This window comes from Corvus brachyrhynchos, unplaced genomic scaffold, assembly GCF_000691975.1.
Source record: "Corvus brachyrhynchos isolate BGI_N302 unplaced genomic scaffold, ASM69197v1 scaffold7, whole genome shotgun sequence".
Lineage (NCBI taxonomy): Eukaryota > Metazoa > Chordata > Aves > Passeriformes > Corvidae > Corvus > Corvus brachyrhynchos.
This window is the reverse complement of record NW_008239054.1, coordinates 4,477,153-4,499,164: the sequence shown is the minus strand read 5'-3', so window position 1 is coordinate 4,499,164 and position 22,012 is coordinate 4,477,153. Positions and strand designations below refer to the sequence as shown.

At 37.1% G+C, this 22,012-nt stretch overlaps 1 protein-coding gene across 1 annotated transcript in view; it reads left to right on the top strand.

The window, feature by feature from the left end:
* The window catches only part of TERT (telomerase reverse transcriptase), a 25,468-nt gene extending 3,456 nt beyond the window's left edge, over window positions 1–22,012 (top strand). Inside the window, exons 3-14 of the mRNA XM_017739075.1 lie at window positions 4,177–4,366; window positions 5,651–5,833; window positions 7,128–7,289; window positions 7,684–7,779; window positions 9,659–9,744; window positions 11,597–11,710; window positions 15,220–15,405; window positions 16,589–16,715; window positions 17,008–17,069; window positions 18,810–18,934; window positions 19,283–19,420; window positions 21,470–22,012. Coding sequence (XP_017594564.1) covers window positions 4,177–4,366; window positions 5,651–5,833; window positions 7,128–7,289; window positions 7,684–7,779; window positions 9,659–9,744; window positions 11,597–11,710; window positions 15,220–15,405; window positions 16,589–16,715; window positions 17,008–17,069; window positions 18,810–18,934; window positions 19,283–19,420; window positions 21,470–21,573 — 1,573 coding nt within the window. The 3' untranslated portion in view covers window positions 21,574–22,012. The remainder of the gene's footprint in view (window positions 1–4,176; window positions 4,367–5,650; window positions 5,834–7,127; window positions 7,290–7,683; window positions 7,780–9,658; window positions 9,745–11,596; window positions 11,711–15,219; window positions 15,406–16,588; window positions 16,716–17,007; window positions 17,070–18,809; window positions 18,935–19,282; window positions 19,421–21,469) is intronic.

The following is a 22,012-nucleotide window of genomic DNA, read 5'->3' as shown; positions in this document are numbered from 1 at the left end:
AGTTACATTTCTGCTTTGATTTATTGCCCATTTATCCTCCTTTTGTTTGCCTCATTTCCCAAAGGAAAATTCAGCCTGTGACCGTAGCATACACAGTTTGTAATTTCAGAAATATTTTGTGTGAGAAAACTGATTCAAATTTAGACTTCTTTATTAGAAGAGACATCTTTGCAATAACAAAATCCGTTATGAAGAGGATTTTGTTTTGATAAGTCTGTATTTTACACCTTTTAACAATGAGTAAAGCATAGTGGTAGAATCCCAAGGTAACCTTGTGAAAGTTCATTTTAAAAATACTCAATTTGCTTCAGCTACTTTAATTTAGAAACAACAAAACCAAAACCAAGGCTCTGCTGAAATTCTGTAATACTCTGTTCATAAAAATCAGGCAGTAGCCTAGTGACTTTAGGGTTTTTTTTTTTCAAGGTTAAGGGATTTAGAAGCTGCAGCTCCTTTTGTAGTACAGCTGGAATTCCATGCTGGTTTTTTGGTCCTAAAAATGCATGCATGTATTTAAGTTAGGGCATTATTTAAGATTAAATTTCAAGCAATTAAGTGTTAAAATAGGAAAGGCAATTTTAATGAACAGTGTTGTGCACCCATCTCCCTAGTTCACATCTTTCAGATTTTCATTATAAATTGCTGGTGTCTGAGAGAGCTTTGGAACTGTGAAAAATTAGCATACTTTGTCTTGTGTTTTAGTGGCTATTTTATATGGTAAACCTTTTGCTTTTGCAGTGATCTCTTGGTCCACAATGTTACGTGTGATTTTTTTCCCCTCCTGCCCCGTCACTCCCTGATTTCAGCATTGATTTCTCCAATGCCATTCTTTGCATTTGTGTTTGCACTTAACGGAGTCTTGATGTTGTTTGCAGTTGTAGCACAGAATATGCACTTTAAATAGTAGTGATAGAATGTAATTTTCAGTCCCACACATTCTGTTTGTCTTGTCTTCAAACTAACAGCTGTAGTGTTGCAATTAGTGTTTTATGGAGTTTTAATGTACTTAAAGACTATTTTTTGGCACAAAATATGATCAAGTACTGACATTTACATACTAGAGCTATAATAAAAATAATAATAGAAGTAGTAAATAATAGATTTTTAGTGGGGTTTGTGATTAAAGGAAAACAACTTGGGATTTAGCTCTTTTGTCCCTTTTCCCAGTTTCCCAGAAAAGCCCAATGTGTAAGGACAAGGTGCTTTGAACTCAAGAGACCCTAATGTAGAGTCTCATTTCTTCTGATTTCCTCACCTGGCAGGAAGCCCCTTCTCATCTTTGGCTTGGAAGGTCCCTAAGATGCAGGGTATTGGAAGCTGGAGAAACATCCCAAAGAAGTGCTGCTGCATGCTTGTCAAAGGCGTGTTCTAAGAACAGGATGTTTGCTCTTGGCTGCGGGAGTCCTAGTTTGTAAGAACTTCTAGTCTGATCCCAGCAGCTGCAGTTAAGCTTCACTGACAGGGCTTTCAGCACTGCTTTTTCAAGTGTGATGTGTACTCGTGAAGCCACGAGTCCAGCTTCCTGCATTCATGCAGGTGGCCAGCTGCCAACTTCACATGGGAGGAGAGAAATTGGGGTTTACAGTTACGGGGGTACAGGTGTTTAGGGCTGCCTTGGCCATTTTGAGCCTGTTCAGACACTGCTCTTAACCAGCTGGTGTTTCCGTGCACTGCTGGTGAATCAGTGCCAAAGGCTATCGAGCTGCTTCCATCTTCGCTGGAGGAAGAGTATCTGCGGACCTCTGTTGTTGCCCTCATGGCTGTTTTGTGGTTCAGGTTCTCCTCAGCTGGAGCTGCTCAAGGCAGTTGCTCTGAGCTGGTTCATGGGAAGGCATTGGTAGCCACTGATTCCTGTTGAGTTCTTCTGCATCCTCCTTTGGAGGAAGAGAATGGATGGAACAGGCTGGATTTAGTGGACCTGGACCTTACTTGTGAGCTTGCCTTTGCATTGACTGCACTGTCATTTGGGAGTAAATCCTCATCTTGAAGGACTGTCGTTATGAGTAGATCATCCTGGGCAGAATCCCACTCAAGGATATGGAGCACGGTTCTGTGAGGGGCCTTGGTTCTGTATATTAGCCTTGCTGTATTGGTGGAGGTCAGAGTGTGCTGTCATTGTACACAGACAACTTTGTATTCATTTTTGAAGCTATATCAAACTTCATTCCCCAAATTAAAAGCAGGATTACTAAGAAAAATATTTTATGCTACAGTTACTTCAAGTTACATAGCCTGCAGAATGTAAAGTTGTGTTTCAAAAATAATGAACCCGATGTTGTGGTGACAGCACCTATTTTCTTAAGGCTCATGCCCTTGCCACACACAGTGGCTGCTGAAGATTAAAAATGCTGCAGAAATTCTGAATCTCTCCCATCAGACGGAGGTGAGATGTCAAAAGACAGCAGGACCATCTAGTCAAGTTCCTTCAAGTTGCAGTGCTTAACAGCAATGTGGGTGCCAGTGAGGGCAGCACGGTTCAGTGGCTGCTAGATTAGCACACATTCAAAATCATTAGCACTGCCATAAATGCCACGACATAAGCAATGAATGTTGCTGTAGGCACAATGGCATCCAGTTCCACAGCTGGCCAGAGGTAGGAGTGAAGATCTGCCAGTAACGGGCCTTTGACTTCACTTTCAAAGGAAATAATATTTTTTAAAATAAGGGTAGAGGTTCATTGGGGTTTTTTTCCCTCCAGTCTTGAATGTGAGCTGTAAAGAGATGGAGATTTGATCCTTAAATTGTTTCTGTTGAACTGGAGTTACTTGTTTTGTCTTGGTTATTTGCCTAATAGTATAGTAGATGATGTTTTATGTGTTCAGCAAGGAATTAATTCTATAAATAATAGTTATCCCTCACTGTGGAAAAGCAGTCATTTCTGCTTTCCTTTGGGCAGCATGTGTACCAGGAATTTAATTTCAAATTTTGAATATAAATGCTCAAAACTTTTTCATTACCTCAACTCCCTGGCCCTGCATGCTACTATCCCTTCTAGGTATCATGCACTGTATCCCTCAGACCCGGAGTCCCAAGCAGCTGGATCATGAGCTTGTATTTGAGTTGTATAGGCATACAAAAGAGAAGTGTTTGTGTGCCTCTCTTACCTGCATTCTTGGCTTCTCAGGTGTCTCTTAGAGCATCTTTACCAGGTTTCCACCATTCACCCACTGCCTTTTGTAATAGTGTAGCCTCCTTTTGCTAAACCAGCCTGCTGGATTATGTGGGTTGTAAAAAGTCTTCATGCAAATTTAGATTGATGTCCCGTCTTTTGTGAGGACTTGGAAATTGCCTCACCTACTTCCCAGGGTAATATCATAACCACTAGTCTGTAGGGCACATTTTGTCTGTCTGAACAATACAAGCAGTGCAGGAGATTGATCCAGGTCTTTTATGTTGCAGGTAGGGTACTTTAACATTGCATCTTAAGTAGAAACAAGGGCTTTTTCTCCACCACCATTTCCTGATTCATTGTATGGAAAAGTATTGATTTTGATGAAGCTGCATAGAACTGTAAATCCTGAGGGGGGATCTGGGAGGAAAACACATTTCCCGTTAAGGTGAACTTGGGAAGCTCAGAACCTGTGACTTAAGCGCCTTTAACGTTCTTCGTTATTTTCTGCTGTTCATTTCAACTGACAGCTGCTCATCAAAGCCCTGGATACCTAAAGCCCTTATGTTGTCTGTGTATCCTAGCACCTTAGTTAGCTGTAACTCCTAGTAAGTGGTAGATCTCCTAATTGTTGGGAGTAGAACAGCCCATTACTCTTTGTAAGTCCTTCCCAGGAGCTCTCTTAGAATAGTTTTCAGAAGGTTCTTTTCAACTTTGTTAATGTCTTTCAAACTTCTGAAACCATGAGCAATATCCAACTTCCCGTTTCTTGCATAAAACATATGTCAAAATTTTCATATGTATTCCACTAATTTGTGCTTAAATTTTAATTTGTTAAAAGGGGTTTTTATTTGCATTGAGCAGAAATGTGTGGTCTCTTACTGTATTACATTGTCATTAAGATACTGTGATACTGTTTTGAAATTCAGAATTTCATGTCAGTTTCTGCAGAGGTTAGTATTTGTATTGTCTTAGAAAAATGTTTGGCTTTAGTTATCATAAAGACATTGAATGTTTTGTTTTCTGCCTTTCCTGTTGCTTACACTAAGTGTGTATTTGTATTTTAGAAACCATTTTGTCAAAGTACAGCTACGGCCTCTGTCTTCAGAGGAGATTGAAACTATCCGTCAAAAAAAATTTGTTCCTGTGGCATCAAAGCTCCGGTTTATTCCCAAACCAAATGGGTTGAGACCCATAGTAAAAGTGAGCGGTGTTGTCGAACCACAAGCACTCAGCAGGGAAAGCAGAGAAAAGAAGGTTTTTATTTTCTTCATTGTTTTATGTGCATTTGATGTTGGTAATTAATAAATGGAGTAAGGACTTTTGTTACGCAAAACTAGTTTTAACATGGTGCACTGTAACATTCTAATCAGAATGGCTGAATGGGTCTGTTGCAGCTTAGCTTCTCCCTTTCCAATGCTTAATTACTACAAGCCTCCAGTTCCAGAATCACCAACTTCTGTTTGCAAACCTGTCTTTAGGAAATGAGCCCAATAGAATGATGCAACTTGTAAGGTAATCCCGTTTTCTTGGTATGGATGAGTCTGGCCTGTTGGGATTTGCCTGAATACTGATGGGTGCATGTTGATCTGTGAAACTGTCTGTGGAGCCAGTGAACAGTGGTGAGCTGGGTGTGTTACAGAAGAGGGCCTAAGGAAGGGCAAGGAAGCTGGAGCAAGCATGGTAGAGAGACAGGAAGGAAGCTGAGAGTAACTGCAGTATGGGAACAGAGACAGAACACTCAGTGCACAGAATAATCTATTTAACAGGGCAGTTAACTGGAAGACATAGTGGCAGCCCAGTTTCACCATCTTGCATGGCTGCATAAATTGCTTTTCCTTAAGGCTGGGTCTCATTCACAAGATTGAATATTCCCCAGGTGGGTGAGGTGTCAACAGCTTCATAGCACTTTCTGTTCACGCTATGTGATCGCAGACCAGATATAAAGAGCATCAGCTAAAAGCACATAATATTCCATATTATGGTGTTTACAGAGCTAATCAACCTGCACGACTTCAGTGCTGCTCTGATGTGCTTGACTATCCCCACAGCTGAGTTAAATCTTAGCTCAATTACTTGGATAAAGTACCTCCAGAGGCCCAGCTGATGGTGCAGCTGGAGTTAGCATAAAGTCTCAGAGCACACCTTCTGTTTGCTATTCTTGTTGCTGTCATTATCTCCAGCAGAGAGAATGAATGATATTTAAGAAGTTTTTTTCAGATCAATGGTGGTTTTATTTTCTGGCATTTATCTATTTATCACTCTAACTATTACACCTTGATTTCCAAGAGTCAAGTATAGGAACAAAAGCATTTTCCATAGGATGTAACTGTACCAAAATAAAAATCTCTGAGACTGTTTTGTCACTTTGAAGTAGTTACTGCAGTGATATTCAGGCTTTCTGAAAGCCTCAGTTGAACAAAATAATATAGTAGATACATAAATTTAATCTCAAACTTCATGTAAATTTGTTATCTTTGCATTGCACAGAATTTAATGTGTTTCAACATAGTTTAAGGTGATTTTCTTTGGTCTCTTTAGATGAATCATTACAACACTCAACTGAAAAATCTGTTTAGTGTGTTAAATTATGAACGGACTATAAACGCCAGTTTTATGGGCTCTTCAGTGTTTGGGAAAGATGATATCTACAAGACATGGAAGCAGTTTGTTACAAAGGTTCTTGAATCTGGTGGTGAAATTCCTCCTTTCTACTGTGTAAAGGTATGTATTTTTAATTAGATATTTAAACTAGCTTTTCAAAACCAGCTTGTGCAGATACTTTTATAACTGTATTAGCTGTGACCTGACTGCATAATTATTTCTTTTTCTAAATAAAATTTTGTGCATACCTAACAGACTCTGGTTAGTTTTTTGATGGGGGTGGTTGATTGCTTTTTGTGGATGGGTGTCGCTGCAGTAGAGCTTCCTTTACTTGGGTGTTTTTCTGTCCACTTTTTTGTCATGTAGGAGCTCTCACTTCTATACATGTGCTGAATTTTTTGCAGTTACATTTAGCTGGGTATCAAAGTGGGAGAAAGATACAAGCTCAGGTAGGCTTTTGAGCCATATGAAAACCAGAAAAAACATCCTATGTGCATTTGAATAAATTCACTGTCTCTTAAAAAATTGGTCTTTTCTATCTCAGTGTCATTAGTTTCTGTTGAAAATGAACACATGACTTCTAGTTGGTGTCTTTCCAATAAGTTTCTTCTCCCACTTTGAAAAAATCAGTGCTTGTTGTAACCCACTATTTGAAGGAGTTTGTTCTTCACACTTTTGTCAGTTCTGTCTAGCAGACAACATTTTGTTTGATTTCAGTTCATAGCTTTGAACTGGGGCAATGTATACAGAAATATGTAAATTACACAGATTTATGTATATTATAGGGGGGCTCCTTTCTCATCTCTCATATGTCGCTTGTCATCCTGCCCTGAAATAACTTTCGTAATTTTGTCTTGTTATCTTTCAAGCCAAAGGGTAATGTCATTGACATAATTTGTGTATAATAACCCTAAGATTGTTGCTTCTACAGGAATTTTTCAGTTTTGACTATGACAAGTAAAAGCAGAGGTAGGTTTCCAATATGAGGCTTGGGAAAGGTAAAATATGTAGGTTTGCAGCTTTCCAAAAGTCTAAGATGTCCTTTCCATGGCCATATGGTGAGGAAAGTTTCTTATAATATTTAAACATAAAAATATCAGCTATTAACTTAGGTTCAGTATTAGATTTAGGGTTGCATATGGTATAATCTTCTGTTAATAATAAGAATTGTGCTAAAACTGATGATTTGCATATCCCTTCTAAGGGAATACTTGATGAGTGGGGGAAGATTTTTCAGGTAAGTGGCGAGTTTTTATTTTGTCACAAATTTGGCCTAAGTGATGCAATAATTTTACTCCCATGTGATCTATCCTTCAGCCTTGCTTATGTACTACAGCAATACTTTTTTTATACTACCACAATGTTCACAACAATATTGCTGAATATGTAGTGGAAGATATTTCTTCTATTTCAGGCTGATGTGTCCAAGGCTTATGATGCCATTCCTCACAAGAAACTTGTGGAAGTGATTTCGCGGGTCCTGAAGCCTGAGAAGAGAACTGTGTACTGCATACGGCGCTATGCTGTGATTATGATTACCCCAAGTGGAAAAGCCAAGAGGCTCTATAGGAGACATGTATGACTTCCTGATTTCTTCTGTTTGCTGTTATAAACTTACTTTGGTCCCAGGAAAAGTCTTCCTTTATAGCTTTCTTTACTCACAATTTGAATTGGTTAAGTACTTAATAAACCCTTTTTTACTACTGTTAGATATTTTCCAGAGGTAGAAAAGTTTCTTTTTCACCCACACCTTTTAAAGTTTTTACTCACAATTAGTAAAAATAGAGATAAATGTGTCATGGAAATAGAGATTTGTGAGTGAGACATTTCATTTTAACAGTAGATGAATTGTTGGATTAAAATAACAGAATAAGGCTAGTCCTTTGATCTCCACTGAATAAAAGAAGTCAGTTACTGAATTTTCCACTGCTTTCATCATTTATTTCTTTACAATTTAAACAATTACACAGGTTTCTACTTTCAAGGACTTTATGCCAGACATGAAGCAGTTTGTGTCCCAGCTTCAGGAGAATGCCTCATTGCAAAATGCAATAGTAGTTGAACAGGTAAGTTTTGTGAGGCTTCTTTTCAACTGAAAAAGAAAGAATTAGAGGAAGATTGGGATTTTTATTGGTTTGTACATGTTATGTGGTTGCATTCTCTTGTCTAGTTACCCAGCACCTTCTCTAGAAAGACTTCTGTCAACTCCTCTTTGGTGTTTGTAACAGGCTGTCAGTGTTCAGTGGGAGGAGTGCACCAGGCAGGACATCTGGCAAAAAGTCTGAGACTTGTCCCAGATTCTCATTATTGTCTCAAACTCTTGTTTTAACCAGTGTTTTCTTTCCCTTTTCTAATTTCATTGTTTCTCGCAACAGTTCTCAAGTGAGAAATTAACTGTCTATTAAAGAAGGGCTTCAGCACTTGCTATCTCCAAAACCTACAGAAGTAAGAATGAGCAAAATGTATTATACGCTAAGTAGCTAAGGATGTGGCATCTTGACTTATTTTAAGGATTACCTGTCAAGGTTGATGAAAATGAACTCTTCTTTAGGGGAGTTAAGTGCAACACAAACAAGATCAACTCTTAAAGTTTTTGTTTAAAGAGATTTCTTGCTTTCAGTGAATTAAAATTTGAATTAAAATACAAAAATTACATGTATTTTAAATTTACTGACTGATGCTTTGTTGTGAGAAGAAGGCATGCTTCTGTTTTAATTCTTGTGATTCAAGTGTTTGTTCTCAAGACTTCCTTCTGTGCAAGGAGCATGACAAAGGCATAGATGTAGCTGATATGCTCAGTCTTTTTCTATTATGGAATCATGGGGTTCCATAATAACAACCTACAGCATCTCCTGAGCATCAAATGAGCAGACAGGTATGTTCTTTCAGGCTAATAATTCCTCTTTAAATTTTTCTTTTCTAAACCTGGCAGTGGAAAATGACAGGGTTGACAAAAGGTGATTTCTAACATACAAGTAAAATGATCTTGTGTATCTGTGGACATAGGAGTAGAATATATGGTGTGCCTGGTGTACAGTTCCAATATCCTACAAAAATAAGAAAGTCTAATGAAAAAGGAAACTAGCTGGACATCTCATGTAAAAGTACATTTTGCACATTTTTTCGAACTGATTTAGAACACTGTGCTAGATATTGCATGAGCAACAGCCTTCTATTTAAAACTATTTTCCATTTGAAAACAATTTGTGTGTTGTTATTTTCAAAGAATAGAGTATTTTGAGAAAAGTGTTGTGTCAGGCTGGGTGTCTGTACCACAGGTACATCACGTTACCTTTTCAATGCAAGCAATCAAAAGTTGGCTCTATCAAAAGTTGGGTGCATTTGTCTGCTGCCTAATCTATGCAAGTAATAAGTAATTTTATTTTAATTTGAATGAAGTCATTGTTAAAGTTATTTAAATTGTTGTAAATGGATTTTTTTATCAAACAGTTTTTAACAAAATGTTCCATAAATATTGGGTGTACAGTCATGCATGGAAGTGTTGGTAATACCTGGCAAAGTGTGTGTTTTGCAGCAGAATGGGCAAGTAAGTGTATCTCAACTTGGGGAACTGTACAGACCATGACATACAGAAATTGTCCTACAGGATAGAAAATGGCCAAAAGAGCAGAGGTCTTATACATTGTAATAATCCAGTATATTATGCCAGCACTTTAAAAAGTGTGTTTAGATGTTATGTTTGATTTCTCCTAACACAAAACAAAAAAAACCCAACATCCAACAAAAAATTAACTTGTTGGATGTGAGCAGCTTTTTAGTATGTGTGTTCACATTTTTGGTTTAGGATTTATCTTTTCACTTACTTCGGGGTTTGAGCTGCTACAGTCCACTTTTTTAAAGATTTCTATGTGTCTTCAAAGTTGTAGTGTGTTTTTCATTTCATTTCATTTTCATTTCATTTCAAATGTTTTGTCACATTTTTAGAGCTTAACTTTCAATGAGACAAGTTCCAGCCTGTTTAATTTTTTCCTTCAAATGATACATAACAGCATCCTGGAGATTGGGAACAGGTAAAAAAGAAACTAGTTATTCTTTGTATAGCATGTTTGGTTTGTTTGTTTTCTGTTAAGAGGATACCTTTAATTGACTCTATGGACTTTTGGTAGCTGTCTTTTAAAGATTTCTATTTCATGTTAATTTGAAATTTGCATATCAGTTTAAGCTCCAAAAAAGCATGATGAGTTTAGAAACAAATTTATATTGAATAAAATTTCTCTTTCCTACCTGGATGATGTTAACTATACACAATGCATTATTCCATAGAATATGGAATAACCTTCATAATTTATTATTCCATAGAATATGGAATAACCTTCATTTAAAACTGCAAGTGTAATTCAAAAGGAAAGTGCTTTAAAATGGTGGGATCCATAGTGTGAGCAAAAGCAAGGGTAACATCCAAGTAATCATGCAAAAGCCTTGTTAATCATTTCTCTGTAGTGCAAAATTAAACCTTTTCTGCATGGTTTTGCTATTTGGCAAGTTGCAATAAAAATAAAAGGCAGTAGCAACAGGAATTAAAATTATTGGCAACTCCAAAATTAAGAATCAGATGTTACAGAAGGTGGTAGTGCAGGTTTCTTCTTGTGTTGGTAGAGATACTGGCTTGGTATTTGTATTTTGCCTCTAGGTGGCAAATGTGTACCATGTCTGAAAAAGGAAGTACTTACATGATCTTTATTTGTAAATTCAGAGTGATGTATCTTAGAATTAATAGCTTCTTGCTCTGGAAAAAATACCTTTGTTTTAGAAAACTTGTTTTAGAATCTCACAGGACTGAGGGAGAGTGAGAAAAGCTTTCAAGGAGTCACATAGAAGAGTGTTTATAGTTTTTTCTAGTTTTGGTGCTTATGCTCCCTTTGGCAGGATTATAAGACTGCTCTTGTAGCATACTTTAATAATGACTAACCAACGTGAGTATGTTTCATGGAATTTTAATGGTTTCCAAGGAAGCACACACTGACAAAACCAGCTTCATACATTTAAATTCTGTCACAACTTGACTGAAAAATGCTGTTTGTTCTGTTAGCCCTTTTAAGTAGCTTGTTCTCGTTTGTCAGAAAAAACCCATGTAAGTTTAGTAAGTAAATAGACTCTTTTTCTCAAAGAAAAAATCACAATTAGTCAATGCTAATGTGATGTTTTGAGAAAAATGCTGATTGTTGAGCTGAGGGCCTATAAGAAATCTTTTAATACCATTTGATATGTTTATCAAAAGTCTGTAAGAAAATAAAATTACTGCAAGGAAAATTTTCAGATGACTCAAAATGAAAGTACAATCAGTGCTCAAAAGTAGTATGTGGTCTAAATTAATTCTCTTCAGCTTCGCCAAGTCATTAATGGAATAATGTGAAATGGACGTTGTAGTATCTCACTGCTTCAAAGAAGTGTTGTGAAAATCATTCCCTTGGATTTTTCAAGCCATACCAATTTGGTTTCTGCCAGCATAGAAAATTCTCCCATTTGTTTAGTGTACAAGAACACTTCTCTTGAAGCTGTCACCGTAAGATGTTACATAAAGAATTAAAAAACTTAAATGAAGGATGTGTCTGCAGCAGAAGGAGGCCTTGGGGTTTGCAGTTAGTTATAAAATTTCATTCATCAAATATCAGTTGTCTCCTGGAGTTTGTTAATACAAAAGGAATATGTGTATTAATGGGGGTTTTTTTCACTGTTAAAGTTAAAACTTCTGGATCTCTATGTAGATTCTTAGAACAAGCAAATTTAAATAAGGCTAACTGGCAAACATACAACATATTTCTTATTGAAACTTATGTTACACTTGGAAAAAAAAGAAAATTTAACAGCTGTTGTGCTCTTGTTGCATGTTTTGATTTTTTGTTTTCTTTTACTCTTTGCTAGGTACTACTTACAGTGCTGTGGAATTCCACAGGGCTCCATTTTGTCAACCCTACTTTGCAGCTTGTTCTATGGAGACATGGAAAACAAACTGCTCAGTGGAATACAGCAGGATGGGTAGGGATGCTTTGTTTTGTGCTCTGTTACCATAATTCATAATGTGTAGTATATGTGTTAGTCATTTTCTGTGATGTGTAATTATGAATTTCAAGGATTTCCAACTATTAGGAGTGTGGTGCACACAAACATCTCTGCAGCTTCAGTGAAACTGTGATGGTTTTTTGGGAGAATTTCCCTGTTACAAGATCGGGAAGAAAATGCTGAGAAGCTTTCCTGTGTCTTTAGTAGGAGATTTATTCTTAGATCCCTGTATTTAGGGATGCTGTAAAGAGTCTGACAAGCTGCTCTTGTACTTCTGAGAAGTTTATGGTTTTGCCTCGCTCTTTCCCGCATCATCTGTGGTCTTTTCACCTCAGACAAGATGAGATGTTTATTACAGACTTCCTGATACTCCAGGCTTCTGCCTGAGGGCTTTCAAATCCACCATTGGTAAATCTTAACATTTTATCAAGGTCACATCTTTATAGCAGATTTTTTATGAGGAATGTTGGTTCTTGTTTGAAGTCCTGTGTGACTTTTGGTAAATCTTCTTAGTCTTTCTGCCCAGCGCGTGTGCTTGCTCCTTAGGAGCTTGACAGAAAGCTAGCCTGATAAAACCTTTGTCTCTTTGTTAGGTGTAAAAATTTTGAACTTCCTTTTACCTTTGTATGAACAAATCCCCAACTGAATCCTGGATTAGGGTATTTAGTCATGAGCTGGACCCTGAAACTTGTTTGTGTTAAGACATCTCCCTTCATTGCTGTGAATTCTTTCCAAAGCAAGAAAAAACACCTGGATGGCAGTACTCCACACAGGTAGATGCTCTAGTGATGTGAGCTGTCTGTTGCTTTCAAAGGGGGGTGTTCACAAAACTGAAATTATGAAACTGGTTCAGAAGAACGCACTCTTCAGTGCGTGTCTGTTGAATGATCTTGACAATTTAATGTGTCCTTTTAAGTCAGGAGAATAAGGTGGTTATTGACTTGGCTGGGCCAAGGTGCAGCTGATCTGGTCATAGTGATGGCAGTACTCTTGCTTTGAAGATGAGACTGTACATCATCATCTCCAGAGCTGCTTCTCTGTGATCTGCTAGGCAGGATTTACCATAAAAACCTGGGCATGCTTGGGGTCTGAATTCTGTTGGAAAAGAAAATTCCAGCCTTTACAGTGGTAGATGGTATTCCATTTTACATTCAAGCTATGGTTTCATAAACAAGTTATTATGTGGTAAATGAAGATGGAGTTGGAGCCCACCAAGAATCTACTTGTGTACCTAGTCTGGCACCTCTTTTCCTTGTCTTGTAGAGAAAGATACTGCAAATTCTCCCTTGGAAAAGTATAAACCCCTGTATCCAGGGAAGCCACTGTGGAATGGTTTGTCTGTTGTAAATTCCTTTGTGTTTCATCTAGCCATCATCATTGCTTTTTTATTTTATATAATTTTTTCATTTATGTTTAGGAAAGAAGCAGAACTGAGAATTTCTTCATGACTCTCAATTTGGAGTTCATATCGGCCTCTACCACTTTTGAATTAAAATAGGCACATTGTTGCTCTGAAGTGTATGAAAAAACTTTGAAAGGATTACGTATTAAAATCTCTAGTGTTGGTTTCTTCTTTCATTACAGAGTCCTAATACGTCTCATTGATGATTTTTTGCTACTTACACCACATTTAATGAAGGCAAGAACTTTTCTAAGGTAGGCTATTAGAGATGTAGTCTTCAAAGTAGTAAGCATTATTACCTTTTACATAACTCTTTTTTGTCTTTATGCACATAGGTGTATTTGTTTTATGAGTTAACAATCAAGGACTATTTTGGAGCCCTTGGTAGTAGCCTGTGCTTGGGAAGAATCCTAAAGCTACAGTCTTGATAGCCAGTTAAAGATCTGTTGCAGTTCACATGATGGGCGATTCCTGCTTAAGATTAAGTTAGGGACCTACCTACTAACCTTGGTGGAGCTTCAAGCAAAAATTAGTGTTGTGGGCTAACCAAAGCAGCTGACAGTTGTCTTTTAAAACCATTTTCCCTCAAATTTTTAAGATGTCTTCTTTACATTCTCAAAATGTTTTTATTGGGCACTCATGCTGCTGCTTTCTGTTCCCTGGGAAAGAATGCAGCTCTTGTCTGATCCAATATTGCTAAGAATTTTCGGGTCACTAACATTCCATGATAAGTATCTGAAGATCCCAATAGCATGGTAGTATGCAGTTCACACAGAAGTTTTTAAACAGTAATTCTTTATTGTGCTTCAGAACTACCTTTTCTTTAAAAATTGAATCCTAGAAGAGGCTCCTTACCACGGATAGGAGTGTACAGTCAGTCTTAGGGGAGCTCTGCTGATGCCGAAGTCAATTTAAAGGATCCAAAGGAAGGTCTTGAAGAAAAGCTTAGCATCTGCAGTGTAGTCAGTTGCATCATGCTTTTCAGTTAGTCAGAAAGATGCAGCTCTGTTGTGAGCTTGAAATGTGGTGGAGCAATCAATTAAGTACAGTTTGAAGTATAAATTGTGTGAAATAGGGGATAGTGTATTTTGAAGACTTCATTTGTCCTCATTTCCTTGTCAGAACAGAAAGAAATTTCTAGGGATTTGTGGGTTTACAGTTCTGGAAATGATAAATCAAACTAACAGTGAGTGCCTCAAGCTATTAATCTCTGTAATATCTTTTCAACACGATGTCACTTGAGTAGCAGTGCAGATATTGTCCTTCTTGCCCTTTGAAGTTGTCTGCATCTTTGTTGTACATCAACTTCTGCACCAGCTGTGCTGATTTTCTGTAGAGAAGTAGCCTTTTCTGTGAGAGATTTCCGGAACTATTTACAGATCCGGTGAACTCTCTGCCACAAATGGAGTAGTAACAGTTTTTCCTAATGTACTATTAGAACCAGGGGACTCAGTTAATTAGTTTTGAGGACCAGCATTACGACTATGACTCCTCAAGAAGAAGAGCCTACCTCTTCCTCTCTTTAAAAGGATGAAGCCTGAACATAAGTATATTGCCAAGTAAGACAAACTGCTGCCTGTCCATGACACAGCTGATCCAGTATGTAGCAGGTAATCAGCAGGCATTCTGGCAGTGAAAACATTCTTAGAGAAAATATTTCTCTCAAATTTCAAAACTTTTCATCAGATAAATGAGGTTCCTGTTATATGGATTCTCCTTGGTTTTATTTACTTCCAAAAACAATAACTTGTCATCTGTCTTTTTCCAGTGATTTTGATCTCAGAGGTTTCTGTGAGTGTGGTTTATACAGCTTCTTTCAAGTGTTGCATGGCTGATGTGCTTAATTTGCATTAATCTGTAAAATTTTTTCTCCATTGTCCTCAAGTTTATTTGTGTTTATTTACCTCTTGTGTCTTCAATTTCTTCATTTCTAATTGTGTTCCTTAACCTAAAGAGTTGTCTGTGGTTCCCTTTATTCTTTGATTTCTGCTCTTGTGTTCAAGATCTTGTCTTGCAGCATGGCACCAGTTTTTGTCTGCTTTGCTGGGGGGGGGCTTAGCCTAACTGTTTATATCTGTTTTAGGACTCTAGCAACAGGTATTCCTGAGTACGGCCTTTTAATAAACCCAAATAAGACAGTGGTGAATTTTCCTGTTGATGATATCCCAGGATGTTCCAAATTTAAACAGCTGCCAGACTGTCGTTTGATCCCGTGGTGTGGTTTGTTATTAGATGTAAAAACACTTGAGGTTTACTGCGATTACTCCAGGTAAATAGAGCTGTGTACTCCAGTGTCAGCGTTACAATATCTCACACATAGTAGGAGAAGCACAAGGGTGTCTTGGGAGTGGTGTAGTTGAATTAACTGCCAAAAAGATGGGGATTAATTTGGTATAGACTAGAGTGACTAGCAATCCTTTCAACATCAGAGGTGTTCCCTCTGTACACTTCAGATGGGAAAGAATGTGTGGGGAAGAGAACTTCTCTTTAAACTAGCAACCTTGACCATTTACACAAAACAGTCTGAAGTGGCATAGAACTCAGGACAGGATAAAGTATCCTACTGAAAAGTTCCGTAGACCCTTTACATGGACTACTAGAGATAGCATTAGACATTTGCTAAATATTGAAAAGAAAACTGTTTAAACTCAAGGATAATATTTGCTGCATTATTGACCATTTTTAGTATAAACAGCCCTTAAATAAGTGTTTATTAGGAGGAAGTTTTCCACCAATAGTATGGTAAAGTTCTTCAGTAGTCTTCCTAAACAGAAAAGTTTGGTCATTTTAGGAAAGGAATTTTTGTGACATGGTTTCCTATAGCAAAGGATCAAAGTCAACAGCCAAAGAGATTTATTTGCTGACTTCTTAAAAAAACCAGTTTATGTTGATAAGCTCCTGGTCTGGGAGACACTAATCAAAAAATATAGAATTTTTTATGTTGGAAAAGGCCTTTAAAATCGAGTCCAACCATTAACCCAGCACTGCCAAGTCCACCACAGTGTTTGTTACAAGGCTTTGCTTTTGATAAGCTTGACTTAAGTAGGTGGAAAATCAGTGTTCCAGAAACTTAGGTGGCTTCAAGCCTAAGCTCCTTCATTGAATGGATCATAGATAAGATGATTGTCACTGGAGTAATTAATAATGTTCTGGCTAGACCATGTGATTAAGAAATACATTTAGTTTGTTTTTAAGGTTATTGATTTGGCTTTTTTTTGCAGGGTGAATTTTTCAGCCCTGAAAAATTATTAGCCCTTAGCTAATACCCTTAATGCCACAGGGCCTAGTCTCCTTCAACTGAATGTAATTATGGTCATCTTTTAGCTGCTGGCTCATTGATTAGCAGGAAATGTCTGTAACATGGGAGGTTAAATGAGGCTTACTTTACAGAATTTCATTTAGGCTATTAGCTCATGGAGTTTAACTATGTTTTTTTACTTTTTTTTTTCTAGTTATACCTGTACCTCTATCAGATCAAGTCTTTCCTTCAACTCAAGTAGAACAGCTGGGAAAAACATGAAATACAAACTGAGTGCCGTCCTCAAACTGAAATGTCATAGTTTATTTCTTGATTTACAGGTGGGAATCTGAAAATGGATGTTTGGCAATATTGTGATTAGTGATGAAGAACATTAAAGCTGCTTTGAGTTCTAACATAAAAAAGTTTATTTTGAGAGGAGATCCCCGTAATCTGGAAATGTTGACATCAAATAAAATGTGGAGTCTTCCAGAGGTGATCCTTCACAACATTAACTTAGTTGCATTAAAGAAATCTTTAAAGTTTAGCGTAAAATGTTTTTTGTTTAGATCTTCAACAAATTCTATTATAACACTAAAATATTCTCATAGCTCTATTTCTGTTCTATTCTAGATCAACAGCCTTAGAACAGTTCTCATTAACATCTACAAGATATTTTTACTCCAGGCTTACAGGTAGGTCACTGTCGTCTGAAGTGTCAGTATTTCATTACTCTTTCTTGACACATGGAGGAGCTATGAACTAGAAAAAAGTGTGCCACGTAAGTGTGCAGTGTGTGCATCTATGTATGTATGATGTATGCAGTAGTAAATGTCAGTAGTAGGTCAAGTTATTCTTGTTTAAACACTGTTCTTAAGTAATACTGTTAGTTTTAGGATACAGGGATATATTTGATGTGTGTGTTTAAGGGATACTTCACCAAATGGATTTTCAGTGTCTTGGTCTTGACAGCCGACCTCAAGATAACCAGTCTGTTTTGCTTCAGGAGTATGACAAGAAGCCTTATTAACCATTTTATATTTAGATCAGTTAAATGTTAGCCAGTTTATATTTAGAACTTTGTATCTGTTAAAATCATATAGAACTTTGACCAGTGTAACTTTAGGTAAAGTGAGGTTTCATTCCACCAAGTTAATTGTAGTTTGTTATTGCCAATAACATTTTAATTGCTCCTTAGCTGGTAGTGTCTTGGCATTTGTGAGCTGGTCTTGATCAGCAGAGGAAGTGAATGTTTTGAACAAAGATAAGGGAAAGAAATCAAAACTGATAAGCAAGTTGGATGAAAATACTAAACTCTTTACATTGAAAACTTTGAATGATTTGCCACAGCAAGTAATTGGGTTTTTATTGTTTTGACAGAGAAAATGTGGGAGAAGTCCTTCACTCTTTGTGGAAATCAGGTGTTACTCTTTTGCTGTGCTCACCCTTGTTAGGAAGGGACATTTTAGTTTTATTCTTAAATTCATCTTTGTTCACATTCAAGCTGTATTCTTAGTCCAAGAAGTGTAATTTGGTTTGTGTAGTACAGCACTGATGTGTCCAGCTCTTAAACTTTTGTGTTGTGGGTGATTTAAGATTTTTCTCTGATAGATATGATCACTTAGTTACTTCTGTTTGGTTTTATGGTCACATTCTAACAATGGCCTTTATATGTTACTTAAAATACTGTCCACCATGATAACTGCATGTCAGGTTAATTCAGCCAAAACCTGCAATGCAGCATCGTAGTTAGGTTTATCCTTTAAATATTGAAAATGTCACAGTTTTTTAAAGAGATTGCAATGTGCTGGGTTAATTAAAAATCAACACTGTAATTGGCTATATTCAGCATAAGCAGGATTATAATGCCTGAGTCTGAAGGTAAAAAAAAAAGTCAGCGGTTTTAAAATATCTTCAAACAGGTGTAAGGAAGCATACGATACACATAAGTTCTATAGAGTTAGCTTCCAAATAGGCAAAGGAGTGAGTATCCTGGTCTGTGGAATAATTTGGAAGTCTATTGTCCTGCATACCTGAACAGAATTTACTGGGGGGGTTTGCTTTGTTTTTTCTTCCTCTCACACTCTGTCATGTAGCTGTTCTCTAGTGGCATGGTCTGTTATAAGGAATTGGTGATGATGTGTAGTTTAATTTTCCCTGCACATGACACAGTTGCTGTCCTCAGAAGAGAATTCTGTTACCAAAGCAGATGGCTTCAAGATCTTCTTTCAGCATAAAATTTAGAAACAAACATCATATATGTCTGGCATTCCAGGAATGTGTATATATGGGACAGGTGTCATGCAGTGACAGTGTTGATACAGCTGAAGACTGTTGGGTGCTTTTAAATGTTGTATAGTCCCTAAGCTGTGTAGTCATAGTTTCACTTAAAATTGCAAATGACTTTTGATTAAATAGGCTGTTTTTGTGAACAGGTTCCATGCCTGTGTTCTCCAACTTCCGTTCAACCAGCAAGTTAGAAAAAATCCTCATTTCTTCCTAAGGATTATCTCTCAGACTGCATCATGCTGCTATGCTATCCTGAAAACAATAAATACAGGTATAGGATGTTAATGGCAATGAAGGTAGTGGGTTTGGGTTTTTTTAGACAAGTAACAAATCTTGAATGTGCAGTCTGATGGTGTAATTTTGGGATAAAGATCAGGAATGAATATTGAGAAGTGCATGATAAGAATCATGGTGCATTTTTCTTCTTAAACTCAGTTTTCTGAAGATTGTGTTTCAGGCACTGGTTTTTAGTTTTTCTGTTGTTGTATGAGACTTCATTGACTACACAGGTTTCTAGTAAAAAATCCTGGGGTGATTTTGTAGAAGGAGAGGAGAGATCAGACATACTTCTTAATGCTCGTCATTTTCAGTTACATTATTTTTCCTTTTCTATCTCTAGGGATTGCTGAAGGTAACAAAGGTGTATCTGGCATATTCCCTATTCAGGTAGCAGAATGGCTCTGCTACCATGCCTTCACTGTCAAACTGTCAAATCACAAAGCTGTTTACAAATGTCTGCTTACACCCTTAAAAGTCTGTAAGTATTCAGCTATTTTTACAGTTTTATCTATGGTTAATTGTAATAAAACTTAGAAACTAATGTATTTTTAAGGTTTTCTCATCCTAAAATATTGTTCTCAGATGTACATTAACCATCTTTTCTGATTTTATTCAAATTTACTTAGTGTAAGTAGGCAGATTAAAATGCTTCTCAGCACTGCATTTTCTAGAGCCTTTTTCTCACAGGACAATTGATGCTTGACAGTAAGCTTGTGCAGTTCAGAAGGCTTAGTAAGATTGGGGAAATCATGTAAGTATTCTCAGCAGGTGTAACTAAATAAAATATAAATGCTCAAGATTCTATTTTTAAAAATGTAGATTAACAGGCAACTAAATAAACTCCTCCCACAATTTAAACTCTTACCCAAAAAAGTGTCACATGGGTCACTTGGAAACAGAAGCACTGGCTGTGCTGCAGGTGTACTGTTGTAGAGTTGTGGTGTTGGTGTGTCTCTGACACTTCTGTTTGGTGAAAGAAGCTGTCCATGTCCCTCGCCCCTGGGGAGCTCTCTCCTTAAGCAGTTGTGCAGTCTGCCTGCAGGCCAGCCACAGAAATAATAGAATTTTCAGTTTTAAGATATCAGAAGTGGACAGTGAGAGGTTTTCCTGAAGCAGCCAATCCTGTTGATGAATTTAGCTGTGGTGAAGGCCAGACTCTTGATGCTGACTGTGTAATTGGTACTCTGCTTAGGCAGTTTTGTTATACAAGACCAAGAAATTCTTGGGTTTCAGTCCAGAATAACACCTATTTGATTTGAAATGTATCATAAGCTTCCTTTGATAGCTTCGCTGAGTCCAGTGCCCCAAAAAGAGAGCAGTTCTGCTTTGGAGGGAAATCAGAACATCATCTTGTAGAGAGGGTTACTGCAGACCTAAACATTATGTAGAGATATCAAAGCTAGTTTTAAACATTGTATTTTAAGTTTGGTCTTCTGGAAATCAGGTAGCATGTGTGGATGTCAGAGTAGTCATGACAGGGAAGTCACTGACTTTCAGGTGGGATCCTGTGAAGTTAGCTCAGTATCTCTATATGCTACAGTAATCTGTAGCACAAAGATAAACAAGGCTGGTAAAAGCCCCTGTGTTGACTTAACAGCTGCATTTTTTTGTTGTCATTTTGGAGTTTGTATTGGTTACATAAAACCTATTACCTCTGTAAGATCATGTTGTTGACAGGAATTGATATAAACATGGTTTTTTCTCGTGTCCCTGCACATGCCTTTCCATTACTTTCCATGGGAATCAATATCAAGCTCAGGTTTTGGGGAGGAGGGTTCTTCCCACTATTCCCAAACCTATTCAATATCAACATCAGGGGCTTGTCAGTATGAGTTGTCATCATTCTTCAGAGTTAAGTATTTAAAACACAGTTACTGTTTAACATCCCTCCTATTATTTCCAGTGGGGAAAGGAGCAAGAGTCTTTCCTTATCATGATCAGATAGAAATAAATCATCTGTGTCCTTTCCAAATACAGGGCAAATGTTTATTGAGCACTTCTGGCTTTCTGCACCATTGACAATTTTGCCGACTCTGTTTAGTGACGGACTTAAACTGTTGCTAGGATTTTACATGTTCTTCCTAATCTTTAAAAAGTCCTTTTTACTGTCTGTAATTCTGTTGATGGGACATTCAGTCTTTCAAAGTATCTATGATTTAATAGAAGGCCTTATTTGGTGGGTAAAGTTGTTGAACAAATGGGCTTATACTTTTCAAAATATAATGAAGTTCTCAAATCTGTACAAAAAAATGCTGCAAGAACAGAAAGTAGGAGGAATTTGCTCCTTGATTTTCTTTGTTAGTATTTTCACTTATAATTTTGAACCTTTTTATTTGTTAGCCTGATTTAAGGGTGGAAGAATAGTAGCATATTTTATTAGAGGTTTTTTTAATCCCCATATTCCAGGTGTTTCAACTTTTTAGTTGGTTTTAGTTAGTATTGATTTCATTACTTCATTAACATTTTCCCTAAACCAGAATTAATAGTTATTTGCAGTTGTAGTGAATTGTTTCTGATATGTTGGTAGGTAAGATGCAGCTGATCAGGAAGATTCCAGAGGATACTGTGGCACTACTGGAGGCAGTGGCAGACACGTCTCTTTGTCAAGATTTCAAAGCTATCCTGGACTGACTGAGGTTTATTTCATAATTTTCCCAGGTTTGAAAATAAATCCTCTGTCTGTAGGTGACTTTTCTTTGTAGTTTCTTTTGGTAGAGTGGACCAAAAGCAAGTTCACTCAGAAGTTTTACAGCAAGTTCACTTAGAAGTTTTACGTGTTTGTTGCTCAGATACCATGCCAGGACATAAAAAGAGCAGACAGTTCTGTTAATACTGTCTTGTTTGGGTATTTTGTTGGTGCGGTTTTTCTGTAAATTCACAGGTTGTTTGAAGTAATTTACTTGGTTTTGTTCCATGATTCTCATCTTCTTGATGAAGGAATAATTAAACTATGTTCTGTACAAAATTATTTACTTTCTTGTTTCAGTGGGTTGTCTTGAAGGGCTATGTTTTACTTCTCTGTGTTGCAGACTATTTTATAATAAATTGTCTTGTTAGTTGCAATAACGTG